At 39.6% G+C, this 13,652-nt stretch overlaps 1 protein-coding gene across 2 annotated transcripts in view; it reads left to right on the top strand.

The window, feature by feature from the left end:
• Positions 1-13,652, top strand: part of LOC150087307 (uncharacterized) — a 373,218-nt gene that overhangs the window by 176,146 nt on the left and 183,420 nt on the right. For both annotated transcript variants that reach the window (XM_090371972.1, XM_090371971.1), the window contains exon 2: positions 9,373-10,070. In XM_090371972.1, coding sequence (XP_090228098.1) covers positions 9,660-10,070 — 411 coding nt within the window. In that variant the 5' untranslated portion in view covers positions 9,373-9,659. The remainder of the gene's footprint in view (positions 1-9,372; positions 10,071-13,652) is intronic.

The raw sequence follows: 13,652 nt of genomic DNA on the forward strand, positions 1-13,652 counted from the left end.
TTTCTTCTGCATCAAGCCTATTAAAGATATTTGAGAAAGCTCTTCTGAAAACGTTAACCACCCAAATAATGCCACATCAACCACCGCAGATCCACTATGCCACCCGGTCAAGATCCACCGCTACAAATCTAGTCAGTACCACTACCAAGATCCTCGAGGCATTTGAGCACGGTTCGGAAATCACCGTTACTTATATCGACGTCCAGGCAGCATTTGATTCTGTATCCGTTCACGCGTTGGTAAGGCTATAACGTGAGTATTACCTCATTGGCGGAGACGTGCTCTGGTTCATTCAGTCAATGCTTGGGAATAGGACTATTATTGTTCGCGATGCCAATCGGCGCTTCACCAGAACTATTACAGCTGGAGTCCCACAAGGTGGGGTCCTCTCTGGTATTCTGTTCTCAGCTGTTCTTCTGCCTTTCGTGACGGGCCGAACTGATATTATCACCTTCGCTGATGATATAAAGCTGTTCATTCCTATCAACTCCGAAGACACTGCTGACTACACAAATGTCTTAATCGAGCATAAAATCCAGAACCTCGAGGCCTTCCTCTCCGGTTTCGGCCTTCACATCAATCCTGGGAAGTCGAAACAGTTTACTTTCTCGCTCAAACGTAACCCAACGATGGTGCAACCCAATATAAGAGGATCCGCGATTTCTGCTGTTCAGCAACAAACAGACCTGGGCGTTATTTTTGACCAGAAGCTCTCCTTTCTACCACACACAGACCACCTGCAAAAAAAATTCTGTCGACTCCGGTGGATGCTTAAGCAACAACTTATGCATGTCCATGACCAGGCCGTTGGGTGCAGGTATATCAAGACATGTGTCTATCCGGTCATTCTTTATGGAGCAGAAGTCTGGACCTCAACTGCCGCAACGCAACTAAGACGGATTTTTGCAGGCGAATTTTGGCTATTGAAGTGGGCCACATGGAAATTCCGGCTTCCACCTGCACAAAGGACCACCCAGATGGCAGCAGCTCTAAACATCAGACGTCTTCCTGCCATTATCCATGAGAGAAGACTCGTCTTTTCTGTAAAAATGATGGTTGGCATTATTTCGGAACCAGACTTCTGGGCTAACTGCGGTTGGAGGATCCCAGTCCCAAGCCTTCGGGCCAATCCAGTCCTCCAGGCCACCCCAAACCGGTTAAAGTTATCCGATCGCTTCTTACCCGTGCAAATGCTGCAGTACATATACTCCTTGGATGGCGACCTCTACAAGTTCGCATTAGATAAAAAATACAAGCAGAACTTACTCCATCCACTTCCTTCTCAGGACCACGTCACAGGACACTAGGACCTGCTCCCAAGGACCTGTCCATCACTGCCTTGGATCCCTCACTAAATGTTCCAACTTTCTGCGCCTGCTCAGATGAATCCAGCACTGTAAAAGAACTGCTCCCTGGAGAATAATTGAACATGATGACATGCTGTTGTGTATATATGCTCATATGTAAATATAACATCTGTTGTGTATATATGTTCATGTGTAAATTTTTCATTCGGTTTCCTACACTTGTATAATTAGTAATATTATTTTTTTCTCTTATCTCATCCTTGTTTATCACAGTGTATTAGCCTTTACTGTAATTAGCATTAGCATTAGCATTAGTAGAGGCATTTGATGCAAGAAAGCAAGCTTATGCAGCATCAGCCAAAAAAAAAAAAGAAAAAAAAAAAAAGTAACATAAATAAATAAAAATAACCACTTCCACTTCACCCCACTGTTCGTTCGAAATACCTGTCCAGCTGAGCCTTAAACTTATTTAGGCTATCAACTTCCACGACAAGGGATGGAAGTCTGTTCCACCCACCAACCACCCGCTGGCTAAAGGCAAATTTCCGCACATCTATCCTACATCTGTCTTTCCTCAATTTGAATTTATGCCCTCTCAGGTGATTTTTCTGAGCTAGAGGAAGAATCCCATCAGCATTGAGCATGCTCAAACCATTCAAGGCTTTGTACACCTCTATCAGATCACCCCGCTGGTGCCTAGTTTCCAGACACTGTAATTTGCAAAACTTAAGCCTTTCTTCGTAAGAGAACCCCTTTGTCCCATTCACCAATCTAGTTGCCCTTCTCTGTACTCGTTCCAGCAGCTCTACATCCTTCCTGAAATGAGGCCTCCAGGCCTGTATACAGTACTCTAGGTGTGGCCTGACCATTGCCTTATACAAGGGAATAATCACCTCCTTATCCCTGCTAGAAAAATTTCTATATATCATTGACAATACACCATGAGCTACTCTTGCAGCTCGTCTGCACTGCTCAGAGAACTTCATATCTGCCTGCACCACCACCCCCAGGTCCCTTTCATTCTCTACCACTGTCAGTGTAGTACCACAGAGTTGATACGTTGCTCTGGGGTTGCTGTTTCCCATATGTAGTACTTTACATTTGTCAATGTTAAACTTCATTTGCCACCTCGAAGCCCATCTGCTCAACCTTTCCAAATCCTGTTGCAGCAGCATAGTGTCAGTAGTGTCCTTGACAACCCTGCCAACCTTTGTATCGTCTGCAAACTTGGACATTAAGCCTGATATACCATCATCAATATCATTTATAAATACAGAAAACAATAAAGGCCCCAATACTGAACCCTGAGGGACTCCACTAATAACATTAGTCCACGATGAGCAGTGTCCATTGATTACCACTCTCTGTCTTCTCCCCCTCAACCACCCCTTTATCCATAGCAGCAACTTGCCTCCAATGCCACACTGCTCCAATTTGTGCAGCAGTCTTCCATGTGCAACAGTATCAAAAGCCTTTCTAAGATCCAAGTATATAATATCAAAGTTATTCCCTGCATCCAGTTCTTTTGTGACTGCATCATAGTATCCAATCAAATTGGTCAGGCAAGACTTCCCCTTAACAAAACCATGCTGTGTCCTAGCTATAACTGAAGTCTTGTCTAGATGATCCTGCAGTGCTTCTTTCACCAGTGCCTCCATTAATTTTCCGGGAACAGAAGTTAAACTCACAGGTCTATAATTACTTGTGTCAGCCTTTGATCCCCCTTTGTGAATTGGGGTCACATTTGCACATCTCCAGTCAATGGGTACCTCCCCTGAGTCCAAGGAAGCTCTCATAATTATGGCTAAGGGTTTGCTTACCTCCTTTGCTGCCTCCTTTAATATAACTGGATAGATCCCATCCACCCCAGGTGCCTTTCTTGTGTTTATCTTCAACAATTTCTCCTCCACTTTGCTCTCAGTTATTACAAGATTCTCTAGCTTACTGCTAGAGTTGAATACACCTCTGGCATTCCCCTCGCTGAATAACTCCTCATGTGTGAATGTCGATGCAAAATATTCATTTAGTTTGTTAGCTACCCGAGCAGGGTCATCAACAGTTGACCCCTCGATCTCAAGTGGACCAATCTGATTCATCCCCTTCCTTCTAGAGTTTACATAAGTAAAGAACTCTTTGCTGTTTTTCTTCGCATCCCTTGCCAAGGATCTCTCGTAATCTGCCTTCGCCTGCCTAACCTCCTTTGTAACTTGGTTACAGATCAACTTGTATCTATCATAGGCATCCGTGTCACGTGTTAATTTGTATGTATCCCATGCATTTTTCTTCTCTGCCATATGCCTCATTAGTTCATCTGACAACCATTTAGGCCTAAACCTTGAACAATATTTCTTAGTTGGTATGTAAAGCCTAGTAGCTTCCACGATAAGTTCTTTGAATGCTTCCCATTTTGAATTTGCTGTTGGCAATATCATCAGTTGATCCCACTGTATAGAATTTAAATACTGTCTCAGTCCATTGTAGTCGCCTTTACGAAAGCAATACCCCTTCCCTTTACCCCTAATGGTAGTTACCTCTTTGAGTAACTCCCACTTCAGCACACTGTGATCACTGCCACCAAGTGGTTCATTTATCTGCAGATTCTGAATGCATGAAGAATCACTACTGATAATCAAATCAAGAGTATTACTCCCTCTAGTTGCCTCCCGAACATGCTGATGTAGAAAACAATCATCCAATAAATCCACAAAAGCCTTGCTACTGTGTGAGTGACCAGCCCCCAAATTCCAGTCAATATCTGGGAAATTAAAATCCCCCATTATAAGACTCTCTGATTTACTGGCCCACTCTATTTCTCCGAACAGTTTCTTATTATACTCATCAGAGTCGTTAGGCCTATAGCACACTCCTACTCTCAATTTTGATCTCCCAATGCTTATGTCACACCAAACTGACTCGACACTGCACTGTCCAGCGATGTCGACTGGCTTCACTTCCTTGGATTTTATGTGTTTCTTAATTAATAGCATAACCCCTCCTCCCTTCCTATCCTGTCTATCCTTTCTGTACACATTGTACTCCCCAAATTCCAGTTCTGCATTTCTTATATCTGTGTGACACCACGTCTCTGAAATCCCCACAATATCTGCCTTTGATGTTTTGAGCAATACCTCAAATTCATCAAATTTATTTACTAAACTCCTAGCATTGGTGTACACACAAGTATACATGCACCTGTTCTTTTTCTTAGCTACCCTAACACAACCCATGTGTTTACTTGTACCCCAATGATTCCCAGCAGTCTCTGAAATATCCTGCATCTTATTTTCCAGGCTGCGGCTCATTCCAATAGAAGCAGTGCAAGAATCACTTTCACCTCTGCCAGTGGCTACTGTTAATCTATTAGTCCTTGTATCCCCCCAATCTAGCAGTTTTCCGACCCACCTAACATTGCCTCGATAGCATCAGCAAACATTCTTGCACCCTTTCTATTTAAGTGTACCCCATCCCTGTAGAAGCAGTCTCTCCTGTTAACAAGTACAGACCAGGCTGAAAAAAATTCTACCCCTTGAGCCCTGCACAATCTTTCCAGGGCCGAATTGATTGACAGGGCTCTCATCATATACTCCCTCCTATCGTGTCTGGGCAGAATTGCAGACACTTTCAATTTCAACCCTAATTCACGGCTTTTTTTCATCAGTGACCTGTACTTGTCAAGTAATTCCGCCGGTCTCCTACTCTTAATGTCATTAGTGCCAACGTGTACAACTATATCACCTTTTGTGCCCTTAAAAGATGATATCCGCTCTACAACGTCATCAACCTTTGCCCCTGGCAGACATACCCTGGTCCTATTCCACCTATCCTTTTTACAAAGTATGTTTCCCGTTTCCCTGACAATAGAGTCACCAACAACTACTAGTTCCTTTGGGACCAGCGCATTCTGCCTTGGGGGTTGCCGCTGTGTTCCGCGATGACCAAGTGCAAGCTCTGGCATTGGTGTGGGCAGCTGAGAGCTTGATGGGCCCCTCACTTGTAATCCTTCGAGGGCATCCACCCTATCCTTCAAGCTCTCATATAGGCCCATAACAACGCTGAGTTGTCGCCTTATCTCCTTACACTCCTTGCATCGCACACACACAAAGACATCCCCCATGGCAGTATCATGTCCCATACTTGACTGCTCCGCAAACATCAAGCAAATAGTGCATCTTACAAGGCTGTGATTCAGAGGACAACTGCCCCCCTCAGTTCTCCCCTGGGCCACAGCATTCCCATTAGCTTGAGCCCTTTGCTTTGCTGCTCTGGTTTGAGTCATGATTTAGATTTACTTTCAATAAAATTTCAATTTCTGTACAAAATTAAACCCTAAACTTGTATCCAAACACAGTTATAACGCTATATTTATGTTTCAGTAACGAGTGTTATCTACGGAATATTTACGTTTCAGTAACGAGTGTTATCTACGAAATATTTACGTTTCAGTAACGAGTGTTATCTGCGAAATCCCTTTATATAACTTTCGTATCAAGTTATGTATTAATTATTTGTTTTTACTAATTATTTATGTTACGTAACCTAAGTGGTTATATGTATAATTAATTATGTTAAATAAAATTAATTATATTACGTTTGTAATCTAAGTCGTTATATGTATTTATTTAAACGTACAATTTAACTGCTAACGAAGTTCAACTAACGCTATCTAGTACGGTATATCGTATCACAAAGGCGGGAAAATTACGAACGGTTAGCGTAGTTGAAGCACGTGGAAACCTTTACCGATACTTTTATGCAATTACAAGGCCGAGTAAAGAATAAATACACCAAATTAATCAGAAAATCACAAAATAATGTTATACTACTAAATTCAAATCAAAAGTTTTAGAAAAACAATAATTTCAAATCAATAATTAACAAAAATCCACTTAGCGGCTTTGAAAACGACCGTCTCTAGTAGCCTCCTACAATACAATAATACAATAATATTGTATTAGCCTCTGTAACCTTATATTAGACTTTGTAACCTTGTATTAGCCTTTACTAAACCCCCTGGCTTTTAGCCGTGAAGGGTATTGTGTACGGCATGTGCGTTTTGTATGCAATAAAGAGTTCTTCTTCTTCATAACATGTTATGAGTTTAAAATACGCTATAAAATATCGGTGTAAGTACGCCATAGCGAACTCATAATGAAAACCCACAGAAGTAGTGTAAAGGCATTGATTTAATTGTATCTCATATTGTGATCATCCTTCACAACGAGTTACTATGTATTGCTCTACCTCGAATAAGTAACGCTTCGCTAATAGAGAAGACTATTGTTACTTATTCTCAGTGGGCACCACCACCCAGACAGTACTGTTTGAAATATGGTATGGGATAAAGATCTCTGTTATACTTATACTATCCCTATTAGACTTAGGAAGGTGAAAGTAGGAGAGGAAGAAATGCCGTCGAACGAAGAAAGGGACAGTTATTCTTTCAACTCACACTACTCAAAAGCTCATAAATTCCTCGAATAGGCAACGTTTCCCCACTAGAAAAGGTTGTTGGGTTACCTATTCTCGGAAACTCAGTGGCCATCAGGCCCACCCCCACAGACGTCACCGTTTTGGAGCTGATTGGCTCCTCTTCGGTGGGTGGGCATGCACCTGGTGTTGCAATCATGCCAACCCAGTTGTGAAGTTATTTCCACAATATGAGAGCTGCCAAAAGGTGTGCACACCTTGAGGTGCTAATAGTTTCCCACGTTGTTAGATGAAAGCCACCGTAGTCTAGTGGTCAGGCCCGTGGGTGCATAAGTACACGTGCCTTGAGTGACCGGGGGGGGGGGTTCAAGCCAGTGACTGCTGAATACGGTGCTGTTTCTTGTATTCTGTCTATCTCGTGAACTCCTCTGACCGTTTGGTCGTCCCGGAGTATAAACAGAAAATTTTATTTATTTATTTAATGTTTGTCTTTAGTAACAGTGAGTTCTTTGTTTTTTTTTTTTTTTTTTTTTCATTTATTTTTAATTATTCTCTTTGATTCTCTGTTAGACACCGTAAACGGCATGCTTGTTTTTAATAGTTCCTTTCTTACATAAGTTTCTTAACCTTCCTTACTTGGTAAATTCAAATTCTTATTACTTTTACTTGCATGAAGTTTGCATCAGAAACATCACAATTTCGGTGGTAATTCTTCATAACGACACTGAGGTTGTTGGGTTATATGATTTTTTTTTTTTTTTTTAATTCTTTATTATTATAGATTGTTTATATGCAGTACCCTACCATTAATATCCGGACACCTGTTCATGAGTAATTGGCCCGTTCTGCCTAAACATCACGTGTTAGAATCCACTACGAGTGCAGTGGCACACGCTCTTTGAGTAGACCGGGGTTCAAGCCCCTGACTGCTAAATACGGTCGATCTGCCAACCCGCACTGGACCGGCGTGGCAGATTATGGTCCATTTCCCTCAGCATGAATTGTTGAGGAGGCTTCCATCCTGCAGTGGGTTGATAATGGCTGCAATTTACTTTTTTTTTTTTTTTACAAATATGCTTGTAAACCTTCGAGGAGACAGTAGTACGATTGTGAATGCAAGTTTCCACGATCAACGGAGTTAACACACTTCCAGCGGAAAATTATAATAGGATACCACTTAAGCAATCACTCTGTATGTGACATTTCAACGGCACTGAAATTCCTAGGCCGACGATTGGTGAAGTCCAAATGAATCTGCAAGTGGAAGCTGTCATGAAACGACTCCGAAAAATGCGAAGCTGACGACTTGTGGACGGCCACACCACCGTGTTACCGCGGTCGTGCAGCTGGCCACATTAGGCAGGATGTTTACCCTGCCTAATGCCAGACGCCATCTAGCATGTCAATTTATGTTAATGATGTAAGATCCGCTGTTCATGGATATGTCAATGAAAAGCTGTGCTTTGGAGTTATGAGTCTTGGTTTACCAGTCTGATGGTCGCGCCTGCGCGTGGAAGATGCCAGAAGAAAGCTACCTGCCACGCTGTATTGTCTCACTAGTGAAGTTTAGCGGAGGCGGCGTTGATGGTCTGGGGCTGTTTTTCATTATGTGTTCCGGGAACAGTGGTTATTTTGGACAAAACTATGAATATATCTAGACAATCTGAACAGTAATGCGTTATCTACGTTATGGCAGCACATCGGGGAAGACCCGTATCTGTATCAACAGAACAATGCTGCACGTCACAATGCTCGCGTTTTGATGGACTAGTTTGAGGACACGAGTGTCGAAAAGTTGGACTGGCTAGCCAGAGTCCTGTCCTCAGTCATGTAAAATTAAAGTATTTGATGTCTAACGGCCCCAAGGGTTCCCCCATCTCCGCCCCCAGTTATGTATTTAAAAAAAATAAAAAATTATATTAGGATCATCCGTAATTCATTACATAAACCCGTATTTTGTGTCTGTAAATTGCGTGTGTTCTCTGGTCGATTTGCCTGTTTTGCTGGACGAAAACATCCCAGTGTCTGGGGGAAAAAACCTTGCTATCTATGCCTGAGACCGATTAACTCATCCACGGAGTGAAAAAAGCCCATTAAAGTTCCTCGCGTCCTCGACGGGAATCGAATCCCGTCTTTTCGACTTTTTCCACTCGGTGTGGGGAGGACAGTGACGATACCACTTTGCTACCCGCGTAGACACCCGTAATCATGTTGTAGTGAACCTCTCGGATGAATGAATGAATCTTCTGGTGCGAGATGATCCAATGGAGAAGAGAATGTCAAAAAAACAGAGCCGAATGGCGAAAAATATCGGAGGACATTTAAAAAAAACATGGTGCAGAGTGTTCCAAGGAGACTAGAGGCTCATAAAAGCCAAAGGTTTCAGCACACGTTATTGGCTCCTATATTTACATCTGTATTTTCCTGTAAAGCACCAAGGCTGTTATTTAGACCAAAGTTGCGGTCTACACGTATTAATTTCTTGACAATACGCTCATTTTCTTGAAAAGTACTAATATCTGCCTTTTAGAGTAATAGCATATGAATGAAAATTATTGTAGTCATGCTGTTTTTTTTTTTTTTTTTTATCCATGCACTATAGTTCTGTATTTTACTTTTAATTTATTTTATTTTACAGATCCAGACCTTCACCAAGCTAAGAATGTGGAATAGCCTGCTTCCGAGGGCAGGAAACAAAACAATAGGGATTAGCAATATTCTAGGACTTCGCGTGGTTCCCCACTATCGGCTGTGGTGGTTGGATGTAGGTGGACCAGGACGACTTCGGAACTGTTTGTTGAGGACTCTGTGACGACATCGTGTATATTTGAGCGTATTTGCTTGTTGTTGTTGTTTCGTTTGTTGTTTTTGCGTCCTTATTTTGTTTGTTTCCGACGAAAAGCCTATTCTCTACAAAACGGACTTATGACCATGGACAAGGTTAATCCTTCGGTCATCACTGACCACAGGAAGTCTCCCATGGAGAAGGATCCAAAGAAGATACCACCGACGGTGGAAGAGGAAGACACAGATGCTGAAGTGGTGCAAGTAATTGCAAATGGTCCTGTGAATCTAAGGTCAAAGAAACAGAGAGTCACTGTTAACGGTACTGTAAGTGATGATGATCTCAACAGAGAACGCCCAATGTCGTGGGAAGGGGAACTATCTGATGATGAAATGATGACCCAGCCAACGAATTGCCATAACAATCATATTCAGCCTGTCGTTTCTGGTGTGTACATAAAACCACCACCTCCACCGGGTAGTCCCATGTGCATTGTGGAGAAGGAAGAAAATCAGGGATTATTCCAACAGGCAGTGCTCAAAGAAAGTCAAGTAAGTTTTTTTCTCCCCTTTATTAAGAATGCAAATAAAAAGTTTTGTTTTTGTTTATTTTAGATAAATAATGATAAATTATAATAAGTGCTAATCATTAGCTAGGATCTAGGATATGCTGCTGTAGGTCCGAACTTATACCACATGAGAATTTTTTCTCACTGTATGCAACTCAAATACTTGTACGAAAAAAGAATTGAAATATTTTGCTGATACTTGCGAAATATTGTGGACATGTGTTTTTGTCAAGGGCGGCTCCTAGAACGTCGGTTCAACTCCTTCTCGTATCTCTGTGAAGAACAGTATCGTTACAAATGGGCCAGTTATGTGTGTGACGTAGGTTTGTGTGTACATGTATTCTGTTCTGTTGTGTGTCTGGCCACTTGGCTACCCAGAAGCATCAATCACCTAGAGAGATGATTCTGGATACTCGTCCACACCACGGGAAGGTGGGTCAGTCCCAGTTGTGCTCGTAGTGTCCCAGTTCGAGACTCTGACCCATTTGATGTTGCCAAAATGTGGGTCAGATTCCTGCTGGGCCCACTCTAGAGGAGAAAATAAAAAAAAAGTTCCCCTGGTGTGTTTATAATAATAATAATAATAAAAAAAAAGGTTCTCGTAGTTTAATTAAAAGAAAAAAAAGAAACAAACAAATAACAAAAAAAAGCAACAAAAAAAATAACAGAGAAAAAAAGGAAGCACACAAGAGAGGAAAAAGAGAGAAAAATAAAAGATGAAAAAAAAAAAAAGAGAGACGAAGGGGGAAAAATGTTCTTGTGGTGCATTTATATATATAAAAAAGAAAGAAACAAAGAAAGAGAGGTTTAGTTGGAGTTAGTTTGTTGATGGTCTGCAATCAGTGACTTCCGCCGGGCAAAGACGTCTGCCGCGAAGGCTTGGAAGGCAGCGAGGTTAGTTGAGGTGCTGATAAGTTGATGGACCTGGTCTGGGGAGAAATCAGGGATTTTGACTAGCGAAATATTTGCTCCGGGCTGTATTCGCGGACAAACGAGTGAAATTTCTTTAGAATTTCAAAAGTTTGCGATAACTGCATTACTTTTAATTCGCCATAAATGCGTACAGATTAGGGATGGGGAAGAGAACATGCCATTCCACACAAAAATTCTTGTTAAACTCGTGAGAAGAATGAGTTCACCTCGGTTCCCCTTTGTTCGATTTCCTAAGTCACTGATCTTTTTCTCTTCGCAAACCCCTTATAATAATACTTTTTGCAGCGAACCCTCTTTTGATAGTTAATAAAATTTTAAAATAAAGTTAAGCTTTTATATATTGAATTTATTGAAAGCAAAGCTTCCGTAATGCAGTACATAACAGGGCCGGCGCTGATATGTAAGACGCCTTTGTGCAAACAGCTTTTCGGCGCCCCTTCAGTGACCTAACTGTAAATTTAAGCTCTTAGACCCAGAAGCACTATAATAGTCACTGTTTATGAAGGACAAAAAGGAAAAAGGAAAGATGTTGATACTACATACATATAACAACCTTTCACCACATAAATGCTTTAATACCAAAAATGATGAATAGTTACAAGAAAAATAATATCATTTTTTATATTATGATTATAAAGATATTTCTAACATATTTTTAATACAATATTGTAACTTTTCTGGCCTTTAAACTAGTAAACTTTTTAATTATATTACTTAAATCTAATTCTTCTAATACTTCACTTTCTATAGAAATTGTTGATAAATTAGATAATCTCTCTTGAGACATTGAGGATCTTAAATAATTTTTTATTTTCTTCAATTTTGAAAAACTTTGTTTGGCAGTAGCAACTATTACGGGTAATACAATATTTGGTAAAGAAATAGCAATACAGTATTTGGAAAAGAATCAACTAAATGATTATTATAAATAAAATTTAAAACATCCTTGGGTGTCATGTTTTTATTTAACAAATATTGCAAAGATTTTATTTCTTTGAATGGAGATACACCATCTATATGACTAGTCTTATTTGAATAATCTGTTAGTTTTGGTTGTAAATATTTACAATGAGTTAGGATTTCACTTTCATCCCAATCCGATAGTGTACTTAATTTCGATATAACTTTAAACGTGTTGTCATTATATTCTAAAAGTTTAAATTGCTCACACAATGATATTAAATCAGAATCTATTAATACTAAAAAAAAAAGGATGTTTTAAAATTTAATTTTGGATCTATGATGCATTCGTCTGTTGATTCGTAATCAAAATATTTTTTCTTTCCTCTTGGTCTTTTATTGACAGGAAACGTTGGTTCGATATCTATGTCTTCTGCGATTTGAATCGCACAACTTATGATAGATTAAAATGATTCACGTGTTCTAAATTCGTTTAAATCATCTTTAATTTTTTTTTAAATTTTCGAAAGCTTCGCTCAAGTTAAAATCGAGACTCTGTACCATTTTTCTAACGACATTAATTTTACTCAAAATATCAAAATAAATTTAAATTATGTTAATTTTGATATCAATGTATTAGCCTGAAATCTTGTCCATATCTTTTGTTGAATCATTTGCAATTTCTTTTAAAGCAATATATATTTCTTTGGTCTGTAATTTTAAAAGTCAGATCGCTTCGATTCGACTTTCCCATCTCGTATTAGATAATGGTTTTAGTGTTAGTTTTATTACATATTTAAGTAAAATACTCCATCACTTCGCGGATACAGAAAAGAAATACTGTAGTAAAATTCTTGAACTACACTGAAGAAATTAACAGTTTTAAACGAAATTTTTGCAGCGTCATTGATGGCTAAATTAAGACTATGGGCTGAGAAAGGAACATAAAAAGCTCTAGAGTTAGTTTCCAGTATTTTTTGCTGTAGCCCATTGTATGTACCCTTCATATTAACGGCATTATTGTATCCCTGTCCGCGAAGATTTTGAATGTCCAATTTCAGTCTTTAAATATGACTTAAAATGAATTCATACAATTCCTGTCCAGTTGTGTCATCTACAGGACAAAAGCCTAAAAAATGTTCCCTGATTTCATTTGTGCTTGCTTCTTTATTATAATGTACGAAACGAATTATAATTAACATTTGTTCGACGCGATTTACATCAGGGGTTGTGTCCAAAATAATGGAATACTATTTTGCATCTATGACCATTTCTATTATATTTTGGCTAATAGCATCAGAAAGTAGTTCAACAATTTAATTTTGAATTTGATGTCCCAAATAATGAGCGATGTTTTTTGAAGTTGAGCTTTGAATACGGCGTAAATGTTCCGACATAACTGCATCAAATTTTGAAAAAGTTTCTATTAACTTCAAAAAATTGCCATTATTATTTTCATATAACTGTTCATTTGATCCGCGGAAAACTATAGATTGTCGGCACTAAAAATTGTGTTGCATGAATTATACGTTCAATTAGTACTTTTTTTTTCTGTCTCATACTTCTATTCTCGAGAATCAGTTGTGATATTTTTTGCTAAATTCGTTCGAAGTTGAGCAAAACTACTACTATTTTTGATATGAGATTCACTTTTTTTCATGTTTATTTAAAATTATGTGACAAATGCATCCAGATTCATTATTAAGTTGCGATTTGCCATCTCCGAAAAGTT

This window comes from Mastigoproctus giganteus, chromosome 4, assembly GCF_048544385.1.
Source record: "Mastigoproctus giganteus isolate SK-2022 chromosome 4, ASM4854438v1, whole genome shotgun sequence".
Classification (NCBI taxonomy): domain Eukaryota; kingdom Metazoa; phylum Arthropoda; class Arachnida; order Uropygi; family Thelyphonidae; genus Mastigoproctus; species Mastigoproctus giganteus.